We start from the raw sequence: 19,637 nt of genomic DNA on the forward strand, positions 1-19,637 counted from the left end.
AAGATTCGCTTGCGTGCAATAACCTGTTTCCTTTTCTGCAAGGGGCTGTGGAACCACGAGTCTGTAACCGCAATGCACGTGCGCGAGGGTTGCAAGAATTGTTCCAAAGGAGAGGGAACTGGAAGATCAAATGGAGGTAGGATGAAATATACAGAGCAATACTAAGAAAAAAGAAGCCCCGGTATTAGGCTTGTTGCATCTAGACAAAAGATATCCCGATAGCAGCTCGACCAATCAGATAGTATAACCAAGAGAACAGCCGCCTTCCCCCTCATCTCACACCGAGTCCCTCTCAGCAGCCAACCCGTCCGTTAAGCTTGAAATACCCCGGTGTCTGCGTCTGAAAAAAGCCCTCCGGATCGTAGGTGCTAGCCACCTTGCGCAGGCGATCAAGATTCTCGGAGCCATAGCTCTCCAGAACGTTCTGGAACTCACTTGCATACGGCATGTACAGATACTCGACGTTGAGGGCGCGCTCCCTCGCATAATGTTTGACGCGGGTGAACAGATTCTGACTGGCCTGCAGGATCTTCAGGTCGTCACCCGCCTGCTGCCATCGGAAGGCCGGGTTCAGGATTATGAGCGGCTGGTCACCGCCGGCGATGGGGAGGGCGTTGCCTCCGTTCCTGATCATGGCGTGGAGAGTGTTGTTGGCGAAGACCTGCATGATGCAGCGGGCCTCGAGACCGTCGAGCGGGCCCAGGGCGGCGGTCTCCTCTTCGAAAACCTGGTGGATGAAGTGCGCGAGCGGCCCGTCGAGGAGGTACGTGGCGGTCCAATATGTCTGGCGCAGTCCGTCGGGCTGGCCACGGTAGTTGGACTCTGCCAGCTGCGACTGGCGCGTGACGGCGATGGTATCGGATGTGTAGGGCACCTGGGTCAGATTCGTGTTGGAAAGCATATTGCTCGACTCGGGGTTGACATTGAAGAGATCGACCGTCGCGGTGTACTCGCCGTCTCGGTAGTAGAGGGTGGTGATCTGGGAGGCCGAGGGCTGGTAAGGGGAGAGGAATCCCGACTCGACATAGAAATCAATGAGACTGAGAATCCATTGCTTCGTATAGTTTCGTGTGCCGCCCCACATCAAGTCGTGAGGGATCGCGTACATGTCGAAGTGAGTGACGATTGCGAAATTGCTGCCTCCCCCTCTCAGTGCCCAGTAGAGGTCGGGCTGGGATTCTCGGTTGACGTCGAGGATAGAACCATTTCCGAGGACAGCCTATATGTTGGCGACGAAAAGATTAGATTCAATTTCAACGACAGGCTTGATAAGTCATCTGGTTCCTTTTTCTATTGTTCTTCCTGGATAGGAAAATACCCGATAGTTTGCCACGTTATCACAGGCGAGGCCATACAAGCCAGAGAAAAAAGTGATTCCACCTATTTTGTTCGCTCAATCAGAAGGCATTGCTTGCAGATGCGGTGAGGAGGATGGGAGCGACCCACCTCCAAGAGTAAATCCTCCGACTCCCACGGACCCTGTCCGGCCGCCGGGAACGGTCAAGTTGACTTTTTCCAGCTCGTTGTACACACTCAACCAGCGGTTCCCTGCGCCAACCAGCACGGTCTTCCTGTCCGATGACACAATAACCTGGTCAAAGTGTCGGAGAACAATGGTAATGCCCTTGGCCGTGTTGGATGCCCCGGCAAATGATGCATGGCCTCCGCCTTTGACGGCAATGGGACAAAGTGGGTGTTCTCTCGCACGGGCCACGGCGTACGATAGCTGAGCTTCATCGAAGGGTCGATAGAAACAGGCAGGGCTCAGCTCGGATTGTTGACGGGAGAAATAATCATTCTGTTCGGCCGCGAATTCATCCTCTCCCGGCCACGCGGTGGTATTTTGATATGTGCCGGCGAGGTTTTGACACTATCTCTGTCTGAGAACCTGTCTGTGACCCACCAAGCTCATCCAATCCCAATCCAGCATAGGACGTACCAAAGAGAAACATTCACTTGTGGCATCCTGGAGCCGGGTGATATTCTGCTCTCTTTCTGTTGCCAGACGAGCTGGGTGCCACTCAGAGGTTCTTGCGGTAAATGGTGGTTTCAGGCAGCTTGCTAATACAGCAATGCCAACAATCCAAGACAGCTCATGACACAACCTCATTTGGTCTGATTTGCGTATCAATGAGGTATTGCAAGATATCAGGTCAACTGACTACGTGGACACGGTCTCGTTATTCCCGCAAGATGCATCTCCATTTTATATATCTGTCCGCTCTGAACATGGGCTTATCCATAGCTCTGAGGCAACGGCGGTGAGTGCAAGATACTACCCAATGACTCAAAGGCAAGCGATCAGTTGGGTTCACTGAATAGATCGATTCAGCTAAGGCTGAAGAAAAAAGAAGAAAAGGGTTGTGGCGTGAATCTTTTGACCCGCCGAGCCCCTTGCATTGCTATCTAGAGTGTAACAAAGGGTCGGGACCTTGTCGCGAACCAGGCTCGTTGTAGTCACATTCCTGCGGTTATGCGCCTATAAAACCAGGAAACCTTTAAATCCCTTGCTTTAGATCTCTCTAGAGATTCAGTTTAAGTTCAGAGTATCCTTCCTTGACCTTGATCCGGGGCCTTCTGAACGCAACGGTGGGATAGGGAAAATACCTCATTCTCACACCCTGGTCGTCGAAGGTCATCTAAACCGGCAGCATTGAAGTAAGGATTAGACACAACTCTGCCAGAACCCTGCTATTTTCCAGCAGACCTATCTTATTGGATTCAAGGTTCAAGATAGAAAATGCATTCTTGCCTCAAATCGCTGACCGTTTTCGTTACATGATAAGGGCGACTTCTCCTGCGGCTGCTAGCTCATACCACTTCCTCACGATTCTAAGATCGAGATCTCTTTGATCAATTCCTGAGCTCAGTTATTCCATAAGATGAGAATGAGGTTCATGCTACTAGCCCTGGGGACATTGGTCGTCAGTGGCGTGGCCCAGGCAGGAACCGCAACGTCTGCCAGCGGATCTCCTCCGCGAGATCCCCCTATCGTCAATCCCACACGAGCGCCATACCAGGACCCGAACCTGGAGACCGTTCTTCGAGTGGAGGATCTCCTCTCTCGCATGCCAATGAGGGAGAAGATGGCTCAGCTCATGCAAGATCTCGACGACACTCCTATCTTCGCCCCGAGAAGGATTAGGACTAATGATTTGCATAGGAGAACTGGACCGTTTTGTCGATTTTGATACCGGTTATGTCAATGAGACAGCCATGAAGGATCACATGTTCTATCATTCCAGCATGCTGCGGGGTTCGTAAGCGTCCGAATATCCCGCGTTCATTGTCGTTTCTCCTCATGCTGAGCGAAATACTGCCCCCCTCAGTCAGCTATCCACGCTCTACACTTGACTTGGCCTACCGTGGGGCCCAGGCGCTGCAGGGCTGGATCATGAACGACACAAGTCTGTCTCTTCCAGCGATCGTGCAATGCGAAGGTACCCCTCGTTGCCCCTTGTCCCGTGTCTCTGTCTGATGAGTTGGCTTGATTGTAGGGCTTCATGGACTGGGACTTCCGAATGCTACTATATTCACGTCTCCCATTGGACTGGGGGCATCCTGGAACATTGAGGTACTACTACCCCATTCAGAGCTTCCTACATCTCATCAGATTTTAGTTGACAGCTGAACCGCATAGTTAATGGAGCGGGTCGCTGAAACAATCGGTAAAAAGGCCCGCGCCTTGGGCATCACGCAAGTCTTTGCGCCCTCATTGGACCTTGCCCGAGACCCAAGACATGTAAGAGTAGGTTTGCTTCATGCAACAACAATATTGTCTACGCTGCTGAATCTGAGCTACCCAGGTTGAAGAATCATATTCGGAAGACCCATACCTAGCCGGAGAAATTGGAGCGGCGTTTGTGCGCGGTCTCTGGAAGTCCAAGGTTGCCTCCACTATCAAGCATCTGGCAGGCTATGGGAATCCGGAGCAGGGAATTTGCAACGGGCCATGGCGGGCCGCGGGAGCTGCATACTACGTATCTCCCACCGTTTCAGCGGGCGTTGCAGGAGACCGGTGCTTTCGCCGTCATGAGCTCATATAATTCGTATTCATATCCCCTTTCCTTGTCTTCCCTTCCCACTGGCGGGGTGCTGTTCCGATGAAGAGAATATTCTGATACCCATGATGACAGATACGACGGTATCCCGTCCGTCAGTAACCGGTACCTACTCACGGAGGTGCTGCGCGAGCAATGGGACTTCCAATACTTCACCACCTCGGACTACGGGGGGCCGGATCGACTCTGTGAGACTTTCAAGATGTGCCACAGCGACCCCGTAGACAAGGAAGCAGTGACCATGATGGTCCTGCCAGCTGGTGGGGACACTGAAGGCGGGGGCTTATTGTGGGCAAATCCCCTCCAGCCATCCCCAACGATGTGAGGGCGTCGCGTTCCTGATGTGCATGGACAGCAATTTCGACGCGGTGCCCGACCTCGTTTTAAACGGGACTTTGTCTCCCTCCATTGTCGATGAAGCAGTGCGACGTGTGCTAAGGGCGAAGATCGACATGGGTCTCTTTGAAGATCCTTTCCCTGCAGCACCGCCGTCGGATTGGCGCGCGCTCATCCGCACGCCCGAGGCGCTCGATCTCGCCACGGAGATGGACCGCGAGTCGATTGTACTTCTACACAACCCGGAAGACATCCTGCCTCTGGCCCAGAAGTCGCAGAAACTGGCAGTCATTGGGCCTTTCGCCGACACCCTGAATGTAAGTCGTTCCCATCCCGATCGCGCCTACCTCCGCTCCACAGAGCTGATACCCACCCCTTCCCCCTCGTAGTACGGAGACTACATCGCGTACCGACCGGGCGGCGTCACACCCAGGCAAGGAATCCAGAACCTGGCCACTAAGTAAGGAGGCGAGATTGTGTACGCTCTGGGATGTGAAGCCTGGAGCAACGACGAGTCGCTCATCGGCGAAGCCGTGCAGCAAGCGCAGGCCGCCGACGTGGCCGTTGTGGTCGTGGGCACCTGGACCCAGGACCTCGAGGGCCAGGAAAAGGGCTTGAACGCCACGACCGGCGAAGGCTACGACACGAATGACCTGCGGCTGGTGGGCGCCCAACGCGCCCTGGTCCAACAGATCATCGACACCGGGAAGCCGACCGTCGTGGTTTTCTCTTCCGGCAAGCCCATCACCGAGCCCTGGCTCTCCTCCAACGCGACCGCCACCGCTCTCATTCAGCAATTCTACCCCTCGCCGAACGGCGGCGTCGCGCTGGCGGATGTGCTGTTCGGAAACCATAACCCCAGCGGACGCCTGCCCGTCAGCTTTCCACGCGACGTGGGCAGTCTCCCCGTGGCCTACGACTACCTGGACTCCGGGCGCGAGATCCGATCCCCCGGCGCGCGCCATTCCAATGGTAGTCTTGAGTTTGGCCACGACTATGTGCTCGATACGCCGGATGTGTGGTTCGGGTTCGGGCATTGGGAGAGTTACTCGACATTCGAGTATAGCGATCTTCAGGTAGTCCCAAAGGCTCCGCGGGCGTCCGATCATGTGACTGTCACGGTGAATGTGAAGAATACCAGCGAGCGGGATGGGAAAGAGGTCGTGCAGCTCTATGTGGTGGACCCGATTTCTTCGGTCGTCAAGCCAAACAAGCAGCTCAAGGGGTTTCAGAAGGTCTTTATCCGGGCTGGTGAGACTGCTACAGTCAGCTTAGAGGTTCGTGTTAGCAGTCTCGGACTGTGGGACGCGGAGATGCGATACGTGATCGAGCCCGGTGAGTTCATTGCACACGTGGGTCGCAGCTCGACGGATTTGAGGGGGAATGTGTCTTTCTTCGTGTATTGCAATTGCAGCCGTATCGGTGAAGAGATCGATAGAACTCCGTGCTTATTTGATTCATGCCAAGCCCGTAAGTAGCCGGTATATTCTCTATATGTGTTAACAAACAAAGCCCCCTTTCCCGCTCTCTCAACCATACTAGTCAGCACGAACTGCCAACGTAGGATATCCCTTCCCCAACTTATCCCAATCGTGAAATATTTAAACAGCCGAGCGTGATCTCACCTTTCGCCGCAAGATGATGAGGAATCAACCTCCGCCAAAACACGTCGGTCACTCACTGGCTGCTCCGAATCGAGTCAGTCGTAAGGGCAGAGGCGGAACTTCCCAGACCATGCTGCTTCGCCACGAACTGATGTCGAAGTCCGGTTCTTCCAGCTGCCAGTCAAACGCCCACAGCATCCTGGCCAGAACATGGGTCATCTCCATCTCGGCCAGCTGCCGGCCCGGGCAGCTCTGCCGACCCAGCAGGAACGGATGTACTGCACTTTTATCATCTAAGCTGTATTCCGAGCTATCGAGCCAACGTTCGGGATGGAACATTGGGGGGCTCGAATGATTGTCTAATCTTGTAGTCAGTCGGGTTCAATAAGCACACTGTTACATATTTCAACTTAAAAAAGGGAGGGGGCTCACTGACACCTTGGGGAAGACTAACCGTCGATGGTGACAAATTCATCTAGTACCCTTCTCGGCCCTGAAGTGGGCTGGGCAGGACACAGCCGGAAGGCCTCCATGATGACCGCGTTCAGATAGAGCAGGCTCGTGACTGTAGGGTGGGCGATGTCCTCCTCTCGCGCAAACGCCGCCCGCACCTCCTCCCTCGCGCGACCCGCGCACTGTCTCTGCACCGCCAGGAAAGCTGTGGCGGCCAAGACAGTAGAATGAACAGTCACACTACCAGCGACAGCCAGGACCATCAGTTTGGCGTCCACCTCCGTCGGGGAAAGGATCTTGCGCTGGCGCATGACGCAGAACACGCTCTCCCCTGCATCTCTGCTATTGCGGCTACTGCTCTCACCCTTCGCCTGTATGACCTGGCGGGGTAGGTCGCGGATGCGCTTGGGGATCACCGCCCAGATCAGCTTCTGCAGCAGAGGAGAAACGCCGACCAGGCGAAAGTAGGTCCCGAGGCTCATGAACTCCATCGCCGCGAGCCACGGGTGGGTCACCATTTTCTGCAAGCAGCCAAAGGGCTCCCTCCAAATGAAATCGCCGGCCAGGTCGAACGTTAGCCAGCTGTATAGCTTGGTCATATCCACTCGACCCTCACCACCGCCTCCCACCACGGCCGCGTCGAGTCGTTCCCGAAAGACCGACGCGTTGCGGCGAATGACCCCTTCATGCGTCAATAATGCGGAGCCAGTGACTGCCGGGTATATCGCTTTGCGGAAGCGTCGGTGGTCCGACTCATGATCATAGTTGGCGATGTCTTGTTCGCCTTCGATGAACCGCGCGAAGCGTTGAGGGTCGCGCTTGATGGTCTCCGCGCCGTAGATCTGTTGCTGGGCCGTGTCGCTGATGAAAGAGACTTGGTTGGGCGCGGTCCGCACCACGGGGCTGTACTGCTCGTGGAGCTGGAGGAGGGCACGGTGGCTCATTCCACTGATCCAGCTGATGAGCCAGGGCATTGGAGTGATGCGGTGGAAGAGGGAACCCGGTATCCTTTTTAGTGGATGCCAAATGGCATTGTAAGCCATTCTTGCGGTCGTATACAGCACGAACTGGATGACGTGGATGAGATTCCGGTCGAAAGGATTAGAGGGTGACTTACTAACCAGGATTACGGCCACAGGGGCAACTGTTGTGACTATTAGCATGTTTACTGTCTCCTCCAGATGTGTCTGTGGGAATAATGGCTCGAGGTGACGAGGCTATTTGATGGCAATTGTCGTCGCCCCAGCAGCATTTGTACTAGGAGTTAAGACATAGAGAGACCTTATGTCATAAAGCAGGAATTTTGGTAGAAAGATGTTCATGCATACTCTGCGACTCTGCAAAGCGCGTTAGCAATTACAGCAGCGCACCAGGACCGGCAAGCCAACCACATACAATCGACAGGGGTGGTAGTGTACCAACGCCAGATGCCCGTACCGTGTTCGAAAGAACGGATGCATCCCTACGTTTGGGGTTGTCAGCCGCGTTCTTTTGACTGGATTCACCCTATCAGAATTATGGCGTCGGACCTTGTTTCGGATTTAAGGTTACTAGCTGACGTTGCTTGTAAGAAATCATATCCGGCTGGGTTGTCTGGAAGTGTAATCACTCTACGGAGTTCGCCTTCATTCTATCATGTCAACCGGGATTGTTTTCAGCGATCCGGTTTCCGGCCGTCAGATGAGCGTTTGATCCATGTAAAATGACACCATCCAATCCATCCTAGTTGCGAGATCCGGATTTCCATTGTTACATGTGATGAACAATGCTATCAGCTCAAGCTATCTAGTATCATGTGCGAACACGAGGTTTCCATGGACAACGTGTACGTTTAAAAGAATGTTCAGATTTAGAAGATTGGACGGACGGGACTTCGAATCGAGTCTAAACATAAGTAGATGCCAGTGCTTCTTTTAAGAGAATGAACAAAAGAAAAAAAAAATTTGGCTGTCTTTTTTTGACTTGGTACAGCAACTGAAATTGGGGTTGCTTTGTGCGAAAAACCGACGGCAATTCAGGTGTAATGAGGAGATATTTACACCGCCGTGTCGTGGTCGAGTTGATGGACTCGAGCGCGATGGAAAACAGAAGTCGAATCGGCACAGTCTAGAGAAGGACCTGATCATTGATCGCCATAGCATGCACCGGAAGACTAGCAGAGAGGATAGAAACCATAGATTGGTGGTTCACCTTCAACAGCGGATCAATATAGGGATTAGGTGAGGAGGCTGCAACCACAAAATGAGGTTGACACTGGTCATAGACTTAACACGGCGAGAGGACCTGTAACTTCAGCTCGACTGGCCCAGTGGTTAAGGCGTCTGTCTTACATTGCCCTGCAATAAAAACACAGAAGGTCCTCGGTTCGATCCCGAGGTTGAGCATATTTTTTTCTCATCCTCTTTTTTGCCCCACATATGCACCTCCTGCCGCAATCTGTGCCCTAGGAGAAGGGCCCTTCCGTTTCCTCATCCTCATCTCGCTTATGTCGATGCTCAGTGGAACTCTCCCGCACAGGTTGTCTGAAAGGTCCCGTGCAAGAACAAGTCGTACTCAATCCACCTCGTACCTCATCCCCTCCACAGCAGGTGTAATTATGACTGAGCTCTCATTTTCATTTAAGTTTTTTTTTTCTGCAAAACCACTGTTCCAGAATTACTCCGGATTGTATCAAAGACAAGAACGAGATACGACAGTATCAAGATCTATATGAGCAGCTACTGCAGCCGTGTAGCTGCTCACGAATGCGCAAAATGGCCTAACCATTCCAGCGCTGCTGACCCAAGCGATCTGGGCCTTTCTCACCCACCCAGACCCGCCCCAGAGCCGAGGAACAAACCCCCAATAACCCTGAAATCCCGCTGGACCCCTGCCCCTGCAAAGAAAATCGAGATCTCACCTACGGCCGCGGGAGGTGAGCTTATCATAAAGCCCCGCACATCGTTTGTTTGCCTGCCTGATGATCTCGTCCCTGTATTCTTCAGCCAGGTCTCTGCTATTTCGATAAGCGTCCCGCCCTTGCCGATAGGACGTTGGATTGCCGATCAGCGAGTAATGCCCGATCTGTGTCATCACATAGTCAGTGAGACAGTCGGGGCTCCGAGACCTGGTCGGATGCGTCGCGTAGATCCTCAGTGTTCCAGCACGATAAGTCGACATGATAGTGTAGGCCTTGTCGTCATATCCGCTGTCGCCCACATCCCCGAATAGCCGGAGGGAATGCATGGCGCGCGCCCCAGCGCACCATCATAGCACGCCTGGCGCGTGGCTGTCCGCCGCGTTCCATGATGGCCCTTGGCCTCGATGAAGAAGTGTTCGGGGCCACTGGACGATTGCTCTGGCTTGACGGGCGAATCTGTTTGTGCAGCTGCTCCTGGATGGCGGGCGCGAGCTGATTGGATCGTGCGCCGTGGTAGAGATCAGGCTTCGCACTGGCGAGCGTGCCGTCGGTCAAGGGGGCCATGTTCCTGAATGGGTGCCCGCCCGCAACCTGGGACCGAGCCCGGTGCTTGCCCTCGAGAACTGCCAACACCTCTGTGACGACAGCCTGCTTGTCAGCAGCGTCGTGATTGAGCTCGAGGAAATCCTCGTACTCCTGATCGAGAGTCGTGCTTTCGGGTAATGCTGACGAGGGGCGAGGGGCCTGCATTCTTCTTCTAATTTCCGCAAGGTTCTTCGCTTTTGGTGGTCTGCTACCATCTGGATATCTGAATAATGGCATATAGATACCATTTTGGAGTAGATGATTCTCGAAATGCGGGTCATAGACTGTGGTGTTTCCAATCGAAGTCTGAGTGGATATCGTATTGAGCGTCTTAAGTCTGAGCTGGTAGGAACTACAGAGTATTGATGAAAGTCGGGTGGTAGGGGATGCTGAGCGCAATATTATTTAGTATATACCTACTTTAGGTATAGGTATGAAGGTATACCGAGCAGATGAGCAACTTACATGCCTAAGATCCGATAGATCCGGACCTCCGCAGCGGGAAAGTCTTCTGATCTCTTGTAAACAAGTAGCGGGGCAACTACGCAAAAAGTCAGGAGCAAAGGTGTAGGATTCGGCAAAAAATGTCCGGCTTGAGGATTGAGATAGAATTCGTCGGTTGTTTTCTCTTAAAGCGCTCTTGGTCAACCACAGCTTAGTGAGTTTATCCCAGAACTGTGGAGGGGGGTGATAATCACGGCGCTTCCGTCTGGGATGCTGGCGCGAAGGAGACGGCATATGGTGGATATTCATGAAAGAAGAAATAGAAGGAGGTGACGAGGAGTGTAGGGAGTAAAAAGGCGGAAGAATTGTTTCTGAAAGTCCTCTTATATGATATCCAAAACAAAGGGATCATGGGGAGAAAAGCATGGGTCCACCTGCCCTTTATTAGAACAAAGAGACTGGCATCTAACTCACACATAGTTGACTCTTACTGCTCACTCGGGAACAATACTGCCATCCTGACATCCATTCTTAACATCGTCAAGTGGTAATAGCAATTGAAAATGATTGTACACGAGAGCATCGTATCATGCGGCCAGAAATGTTGAAGTCCGGCGAGATGGTAAGCGAGCGAGGGGTGGGGTAAGCAGCGGGGCGCCGACAAGTTTGGTTACTAACATGCTTCTGAGGCTGAGAGCGCGAAGTTGCAAGAGCTTAGAAGGCTAGTATGATAAAACAAAAATGGTCAGAGCTGGGTGGTGAATGTTTTCAACTGGGTGTGTTGTAGTGTAGTGTCGCTACAGTAGGAAGGAATTTTGCTGCGACCTCGCCGGGCGGTCACGGCCCGGTGACAGGCTACCTAAGTCAAGTTGCATTTACTGCTATTCTGCCGGCAGTACGCCTACAGCACATCTTTGAAGGGCTTATCTTATCGAAGCTGCCCTTTCGCTTAGGCCATTCGGTGAGGAACGTTCTCATACATATATCATGGTTCAGGTCTCGATATAGGAAGGACCATCTGGTTCAACCGAGGTCAATGACAAACGAATCGATGTGAGCGGGTCAAGCCGACCAGACTCCTCTCGGGATACGTCCCGAGATCGTTATCCACTCGGTCCAGGCACGATGCGCTTTAGCTCCAATTCTGCCTAGCGACCTCTTAATAAATAAAGCTAACCACCCACAGGCCGCAGAATTGTATAGCAAGAAAGAAAAAAAAAGAAATGAAATGAAAAAGAAAAAGGAGAAGAAGAGAAAAAAAATCAAAAAGAAGACATATATGAGATAAATGGAAAAATAAGGTTGACTACAGCCGCGATATGATCGTTTCCAGTGTCTTTCTGGCTCTGCTGTTGTGGCCCGTCTCTTTTGCGGCTGTAGCGCAGAAAATGTGCGAGAATGCGCCCCCAAACGAACCCATCGGTATCGACCTTGGCCACCATCTTGTCATAGCCTCCTACGCCAACTCCGCAGACAATTTCACGCTGCTAGGCGCGATCGATCACCAGGATTATCAGAGACAGATGCTCGAATTATCCATGAATCACTTTCGGCAATCAGGGCAAGCGGGGCCGGGGCCGAACTCCCGTGGTTCGACGCCGTTGGCGCTCATGAGCAGCGCCGTCTGGCAACTGTTCGAGGTCATTGATGCGAGATTTGCCGTTAGCAGCACTTCATATGTCGTCTGGACACGAGGTTCGATTCGTTCAATTTATGATGATGTCACCAGGACGATCCCCACCCCTATCAAGCGATGGATCAAGTCCACCCTCATCTCTTGCGGCCTCTTGAAGAAGAAGCTGTCTTTATCCGACATCACCGAAACATTTACTGAGGTCTTGACCGAACTCAAGACCACGGCTTTCGAAGCTCATAGCGTCAACGTGACCTGGGCCGTGGTCGGCGTGCCGGACTTTTTCAACGACACGCTGAAACACGCCGTTGTGCAAGCCGGGCAGCAGGCGGGCATTGTAATCCTCGAGGGGGCAGTTCCCCCGCGCTCCTTCTGCACACACTACCTGAATCCGGCGGTAGAAGAGGATGCTAGAGTGCTGGTTATCCACCAGGGACAATTCCATTGTGGCGTCCAGTTGTACGATGGGCCGCAAACCCGCCGCCGCCGCCAGTCAGGGTATCCATATCTTCCGTTGACTCCGTGGGCGAGTGAGCGGATTCAACGCCGGCTTGTGGATGAGCTTGTTAGCGGTGATGCACACTTTAGGGCTCTGATTAAACAGGGAGGCGACCGGGGATTTTTGACACACGCGGTACAAAAGACGAGGTTGACGTTGATGGGGTATGACCCGGCAGTCGAGATGTTGCTGGGTGTGGAGGAGCCGCTGCGGAATGAGGCCAGCGGTAACGGAGATAATGACGAGGAGGAGAAAACGCTCGATGACCTTCCCCTCAATTTGGACTCCTGGTGGGCGCATGGGAGCTTGCCGGACCTGGTCCTCACACGTAATCAGGTCACGGCAGTTCAAGCTGAGTATGTAGAGTCTCTGGCAGGCAGTATTCATGCATACTTGCAAGCTACCGGAGGTATGCACCCCAAACCACGTACCCCAAAATCCATATCATGATGGGCCTAACAATGTGACTCAGAATCCCGCAGGAAGACAGGCGCAACGAAAACCAAGAGGGTGGACTACGCAATTGTATTGACGGACCACTTTGATGGCGAGCTTGTGCATCGCGCTATTCGGGAGGCTGTCGGCGATGGAGTTCCTATTCTTGGTTCGTTGAAGGAAATGACTATGGCGGCGGACGGTGCTGCGAGGTTGGCGTGGAAGCGGAGAGAAAATTTACTTCTGAGGCAGGACAGTGCAAGGGCTAGACATGACGAGCTTTGATGGTGGGGGTATAGAAGAGCTATGGCTGGTTAATGCTTTTGCACCAATCATGTATAGATGTATAGTACCCGCCACAACTGCTGTATGGCGCTGTATGTGGCAATATGAGCACCCTTGTCCATTGACCGGACGGTGCAAAAATATGTGTGGCGGAGGCTCGGAGGCCTCCTTGATCGATCCATTGCATCGCCGTGTCACCATGTCTTCCAGTTTGCTTTAAGGGCCTGAGTATCGACCCATTCAAGTCTTCCATTACTTTGAGACAAATTGATAGAGGCTAGCCCCCAAAATACTCTACGTTAGCCAGTCTGCAACTTTTCCAAGCACATACGACCACAAGGTGTGGAAAATAGGGCTTCCCGTCCGCTCAGCCGTACTCAAGCCACACGCCGGGAGGTCAGTAGTTGGGTGGGTGACCACCAGCGAATCCCTTCTGTTGTATGTTTTTGGTGGTGCTCTGATCATCGAACCTGAAACTATTTTTCGTCCAGTCTTCCCTTTCTTTAGGTATCTTCTTCACCTTTCATAATCATCTCACAAACCACTCTCTCCCTACATTGCACCTCGGTGCTATCTTGAGTTGATATGACCTTTTCTTGTTATCTTAACAATAACTCGTCACAACCTCCTAAACCAGAAGCAGCCAGTCATGTCCTTTACACCTGGGAAACAGCAGCGGAAGGTTAAGAACTCTCTAATATTAGTACTATCTGTATTATCATCAGGAAGCTCTAAGCGATGTGATGTGCCTACGGGATGGGCGTAACTACACCACCCAGGTGGCTTCCCCTAATTGCCCATTTTGAAGCCAGCAATTACAAATTCCCGGGAAAGCTTCGTTGGGTAAGGATGCTGAAAGTGTGTGCTATTGTGAGTGGACCAGTCCCAAGACCCCTTCAAATCTCAGCGTGATGTCAAGATAAAGGCGCCTTCTCTGATTAGCAAGAGAAAATGAAAAAATGAAAGTAGTGTTCTCAGTTGAGACAGACTTTGTGGATCGGACTGCGAAACAGGGCTCCTTACAAGTTGTTTTCATCGGCAGTGTTGTTTTGATATATGATTCCACCAGTATTAGGACTCTAACGGCAAAGTCGCTTGCGGTGAGATAGCGTTTCAAATCGCTTAGACTGCAGCTGACAATTCTAGTTGCTTCTCCAGAGCTAGTTTCTAGCTGTTTAGCTCTTTAGTATAGACTACGGTTGATAGGGCAGGTCAAAAATCCTGAGTGCGGCCTGTCCAAATAATGTCGAACATCAGGAAGGTAGCAGATGTCTGTCATTGATCTCTTCAGTCCACAATAAGATCTCTACAATGATGACATTTTCTTTCTCACTTCAAGACATGCTGTGAGGTATTGGCCCTTCTTGAAACTGCTGGGAATAGTCCTAAAAGAAAGTCGATTCAATGGATTACTCTGTTCAGCAGTAACCTGATGTAAAATAAAATCCTCACACTTCTGAAGAAACCCTAGCAACATCTGTCAAACGGTGTTTAATATAACGGAAGCAGCTTTAGAAGACAAGTATACATGTGAGGCTAGGTGACATCATATGACTTGCAGTGAGACTGACACTGAGCTGTCTAGGCATTTCGTTCTTATTTTCTTTTCGCCCACCAAAGGAGGAACTCATTATAAGCGTTTGTGTTTGAGAACCCGGGTACTTTCGCTCGTATTGCAACCTATCTAGGTTGTGTTGCATCGGTGGCCAAACTACTGACGTCGTTGCTAGATCTCAGAAGAGAAAAATGTAAATAAGTCCATTGTCTCACGTCAGGCATTGGTGACATACCACAACACGAGGCCTGAGACGCAGCCCTCATGCACTTTCGGCGAGCCCGCGATTGCTAGCATACTAGTGCAACTAAACATCTAAGCTACCTCGCGACGACCAGGTCTGAACGCGGTGGAACCCGGGTCACTTACACGTTGGGGTGAATTGTGTCGGCGTTGGTGGCCTGGAATCGCCGGGTCACGTGACGGCTGGAAGTAAAAACACTACGTAATAATAGCCAGTTTCTCTTTTATAATAACTAATATAATCTATTAATAAAATTTGTATTATTTTAGTTTTTAGCTTTTTAAATATATTCTTCTACAGATTATAAGCCCGGCTCGGACTGAAGTATTAATTTAATTATTTTTATACTAATCTATACTAGAGTGGCTAACGGCCAGGTCAGGTCAGGTTAATTGGAATTTTTATACCTGACCGCCAGGTTATGGCCAGGTTAAGGAAATTTTTATACCTGACCGCGGTATAGCTAAAAAAAAGACAGTTAACCGTCTTAACTATTTTTAGTACTAAGACCTGCCTGCTATATCTATTTAGGCTCTAGCACAGTTAAGATATATCTAGATTAAGTAGTTATTAATCTGACTATCTTAACCGTTATTTAAAAGTATATAGAAACAAGCTTTTAAAATCAGAAAAACTGTATATTTACTAATAATCGGACTACTAAGAATAAATATACTGTTTTTATTTTATTATTCTTTTTCTTACTTTAGCTTAGATAGTCTATTATATTCTTATTTTCATCTAAAAGAGCTGAATTATCTGTATAATAGATTAAATTTAAAAAAAAACCTATATAATATTATTTATATAGTTTTTCTCGGCAACTATACTTTTTAACAACCATCTTATTAAATATTAGATACTATAAAAACAGTTTACTATTTTTATTTTTTTAATTTAGTTAACCTCTTTTATTCTTTTTATCTAGTTAATCTTTTTAACCTGTTTAATCTTTTTAATTCTAAATATTCTAAAAACCTACTATTAACTATACTAATCTTACTTTATTTATTTAGTTTAACCGACTCTCCCGTGTAATAATAATATATATTCCGAAGTCTTTCTATATTTTTTTTCTTTTTTCTTTCTTTCTTTATACTTAAAATTCTTGTATTTTAATACTAAATAAATTAGTTTTTAATTATTTAAACAGTTCTTACAAATATTATATCTTTTATAAAAAGCTTTATATAAGCCTTTTTCAGATCTTTTTTATAAATATTAGAATAATCTGACTAATCTAACTAATCTAACTAACTAAAATAAATAAAATGCAGCAGGCGCCTTAGCTGTATTTAAAATATAATAAATTATATTTATATAAAAGCACGTCTTAAAATAAAATAAACTATCTTTATAAAATTTTCTACTTTTGTCTTTTTATATTTATTATTTATAGAGTAGTCTTAGAATTATGAGTTAATTATAGTTATTTAATTTATTTTTAAAAAATACTATTAAATCTTTTTTTTCTATTTCTTAGATATTTACAAATTATAATAATACTTAAACTAAAATAAGCTTTTTAAGCCAGATTTTTTTTTTTTTAAATCTCCAGATTACGCGCGTTGCAAAGAATCGGAAAAATATTCTATATCTAACTTACAAAAAAAATACTTTATTTTCTAAAATTAGTAGTAGAAGATAATTTTTTTTAAAATTTATATATAAGCTTAAAAACCGCTATTTTACTTTAATCAAAAAAAGATATTAATAATATAAAACAGTTTTTAAAAAAATATATTATTTTTTAATAGAATTTTTTATATCTACTATATTGCCTGTTTTTATATTCTATAATATCCGGGAATTAAAAATTTAGAAATAAGTTTTATAAGCTATTATCTTTGTAAGAATTATAAAAAGAAAATACTATTAATAATATTTAAATAAATAATTAGTTAGATACTAAGTAAAAAGTTATTATAAATATTTATTTATTCTTTTAATATAAATTTTTTCTAATTATTATTTTCTTTAGATCTTTACAGCCTATAATAAACAGAACTTTTAGAATTAAGTTTTATATTTTATAATTATCTATCGCCTACTATTCCGAACTATTAAATATATTTAATTTAAATAGATAATTAATCTTATAGCTTTATTTTTTTATTAAAAATTAAGTTCTTCCAATCGAGCGCAGATTAAAGAATATTTTTTAAAATTATTAAAAAATATATATATACAGCAGTTATTAAAGTTCTTAGATACTAAAAAAATATTAATTATAGTAAACTACTAAACCAGTTCTAATTAAAAAATATTTTTTATTTTAATTAGATATTTTTTAATAAAAAATATAAATTATTATAAAATTTTACTAGACTTCCGACCGATATCTAAATCTTATATTAGTAAGAATCTAGTTATAATTATTTTATTAATTTTATACAAATATAATCTGTTCTATTAGTTATTAGATATAATAACTAATAATACTAATAATAATAGTTTAATATTTAGTATAATTTTATCTAAACTTCGGATTTAGCTCAGCTAAAGCACCCAGCTTTATAATACTTTATTTAATTCTAATTTTACAACAATTATTTAAAACTAGTATTATATATTTTATTTTATTTATATAATTTAGCTTATAGTTAATACTCTTCTGCGGAAACTTTAAATTAAAATCTTAAATAATATTATTAAATATATATAAAAGAATTATAATAAAAGTCTTAAAACCTCTTCTGGTATTTTAAGAACTTTTAAAAAAATATATTCTAGAAGCTATTTATAAAAGACTAATATAAAAAATCTTTATTATAGTAAAGATTATCTGAATTAATCTTTTATAAACAGGTTTTAAAGATCTTTTTTTAATAATAGCTAATAATACTAATTTTTAATTATAGATTCGGAAGATTATATAATTTATAAATATAAGTTCTTAATATTATAAAAAATTTCAGTTTATTTAATAACTTAAATTAGACTTGGTTTACTATTTTTTTCTTAACTATAAAACTTACTGGAACTTAATCTATCTTATAATTTACCGGGTATTTAATTTTTATTAAGTAATTAATAATTTTATTTAATACTATAATTATAATAATATTAATCATCTTTATTTTACTATAATTAAATAGAAATAAATAAAGTATTTTTTTAAGCTTTTATATCTTTTTTTTCTTTTTATATTATATCTATCTGAAAACAATAGGCCTACTATTTATAAAATCTATAATATTTATAATAATTTTTTTAATTATTTAGATTACTTAATTAACTAACTGGTAAGAAAGCAGATATTCTAAAAAAAAAATTCTTAAAAACTTATAGAATATATATTAAAAACTTTAAAAATATTACTATTATATTTACCAGATAGAAGGCTATATCTATATAATTATAATTATTTTAAACCTAATATTAAAGCTTAAAAAATTTAAAAAAAATATCTAACTAGATAATAATATTAACTAGTATTTTAAATACTAAACTATTTTTAAAAAAATATTCTATTTTTATTATAATTAGAATCTGGTTATTAATATATTATTAACTATCTTCGGGTTACTATCAGGCCTGAATAAAGTCTTTTATAATATTTTTAAATATTAAAGACTCTTACCGGCAGCCGAAATATTTAAAAAACTTAAAATATATTTAAATATTAAAAATATATAACTTATTAAAATATTTTTAATTAAATTAATATTATTTTAGATATTATAAAATATATTAATATTCTTATTTACTAAAAGTTCTGCTGTAATTAGTTTTCTATCTTTTATTAAATAACTAAAAATTTTTTCTTAGTTACTACTAATAGTATTAATATTAAATATTTATTTAATAGTTTTTAAAATATTTGTTATTATCGCCGGAGCCATCTTTATTCTAATATAATTAAAGCAGTAATACTTTAGATATATATTAATTATTTTATTATTAATAAAAAATACTAGAATATTTTTAATAATTTTAATTCAGATTCGATTATCTTTATACCTAAAAAATAAGAAAAAAATAAGATAATTACTATTTTCTATATTAGTAAAAATAAGAATATAAATAATCTTAAAAATAATCCAGAAGATAGATTATTATTAGAAATAAAAAAACTAGCTTTATTTAAGTCTTTAAATATTATATATACTTAGATAGAGATAGAGATCCAGTTTTCTTAATTTTTTTATTACTATAATTATTATTCTAAATAGTATAAAAAATAGTATAATCTTATTAGTTTATCTAATATTAAATTCTATATTTCTTATACTAGATTCTATAAATATCTTTTTTAAAGTATAGTATATCTCTCGGGATTATAAAAAAAGAGGTCGAGCAGATCAAACAGATTAAATAAATTAAATAGATTAAATAAATTAAATAGATCGAGCAGATAAGCTAAATCTAGATAATATTACTATATTATAATTAAAAGTATATTATACTTTATATATTATTTGTATAAAAAAAATATATATATTACTAATTAACCTGCGGTTATTAATCTATTTGTTATATCTAACTTTTCTAACCGGTAGATATAAATAGTTAAAATAATAGTTATATTTTAATCTAACTATAATCATACAGTTAAAATTTTTTTGTACTTTAATCTAACCGCCAGGTTATAATCAGGTTAA

The 19,637-nt window shown here is 44.5% G+C and overlaps 5 protein-coding genes and 1 non-coding gene across 6 annotated transcripts; 3 read left to right on the forward strand and 3 right to left on the reverse strand.

Moving 5' to 3' along the window:
• Positions 1-292: 292 nt before the first annotated feature.
• On the reverse strand, positions 293-2,205 carry BO95DRAFT_452139 (FAD-binding oxidoreductase; the record flags this gene model as incomplete). Its single annotated transcript, XM_025588127.1, has 3 exons — positions 293-1,219; positions 1,475-1,821; positions 2,163-2,205. 3 exons carry the CDS (start codon positions 2,203-2,205, stop codon positions 293-295), a joined length of 1,317 nt encoding a protein of 438 aa, XP_025443638.1.
• Positions 2,206-2,882: 677 nt separating this feature from the next.
• Positions 2,883-6,358, forward strand: BO95DRAFT_481172 (glycoside hydrolase; the record flags this gene model as incomplete). The annotated part of the gene is made up of 10 exons (XM_025590191.1): positions 2,883-3,180; positions 3,330-3,440; positions 3,498-3,574; positions 3,641-3,742; positions 3,807-4,018; positions 4,137-4,382; positions 4,417-4,714; positions 4,787-4,857; positions 4,903-5,867; positions 6,007-6,358. 10 exons carry the CDS (start codon positions 2,883-2,885, stop codon positions 6,354-6,356), a joined length of 2,730 nt encoding a protein of 909 aa, XP_025443639.1.
• BO95DRAFT_493790 (cytochrome P450) lies at positions 6,098-7,663 on the reverse strand. The gene is made up of 2 exons (XM_025590771.1): positions 6,412-7,663; positions 6,098-6,365 (listed from the first exon to the last, which is right to left on the reverse strand). Exon 1 carries the CDS (start codon positions 7,615-7,617, stop codon positions 6,451-6,453), a length of 1,167 nt encoding a protein of 388 aa, XP_025443640.1. The 5' UTR covers positions 7,618-7,663; the 3' UTR covers positions 6,098-6,365; positions 6,412-6,450.
• A 1,085-nt stretch (positions 7,664-8,748) lies between these two features.
• On the forward strand, positions 8,749-8,838 carry BO95DRAFT_t117. The gene has a single exon. It is a non-coding gene; the product is annotated as a tRNA-Val (tRNA).
• A 511-nt stretch (positions 8,839-9,349) lies between these two features.
• BO95DRAFT_452140 (uncharacterized protein) lies at positions 9,350-10,676 on the reverse strand (the record flags this gene model as incomplete). Its single annotated transcript, XM_025588128.1, has 4 exons — positions 9,350-9,641; positions 9,710-9,753; positions 9,780-10,244; positions 10,404-10,676. 4 exons carry the CDS (start codon positions 10,674-10,676, stop codon positions 9,350-9,352), a joined length of 1,074 nt encoding a protein of 357 aa, XP_025443641.1.
• Positions 10,677-11,610: 934 nt separating this feature from the next.
• On the forward strand, positions 11,611-13,234 carry BO95DRAFT_410856 (uncharacterized protein; the record flags this gene model as incomplete). Its single annotated transcript, XM_025584195.1, has 2 exons — positions 11,611-12,923; positions 12,987-13,234. The coding sequence occupies exons 1-2, from the start codon at positions 11,702-11,704 to the stop codon at positions 13,232-13,234; spliced, it is 1,470 nt and encodes a 489-aa protein (XP_025443642.1). The 5' UTR covers positions 11,611-11,701.
• Between the last annotated feature and the right edge of the window lie 6,403 nt (positions 13,235-19,637).

This window comes from Aspergillus brunneoviolaceus (assembly GCF_003184695.1).
Source record: "Aspergillus brunneoviolaceus CBS 621.78 unplaced genomic scaffold BO95scaffold_23, whole genome shotgun sequence".
NCBI lineage: Eukaryota > Fungi > Ascomycota > Eurotiomycetes > Eurotiales > Aspergillaceae > Aspergillus > Aspergillus brunneoviolaceus.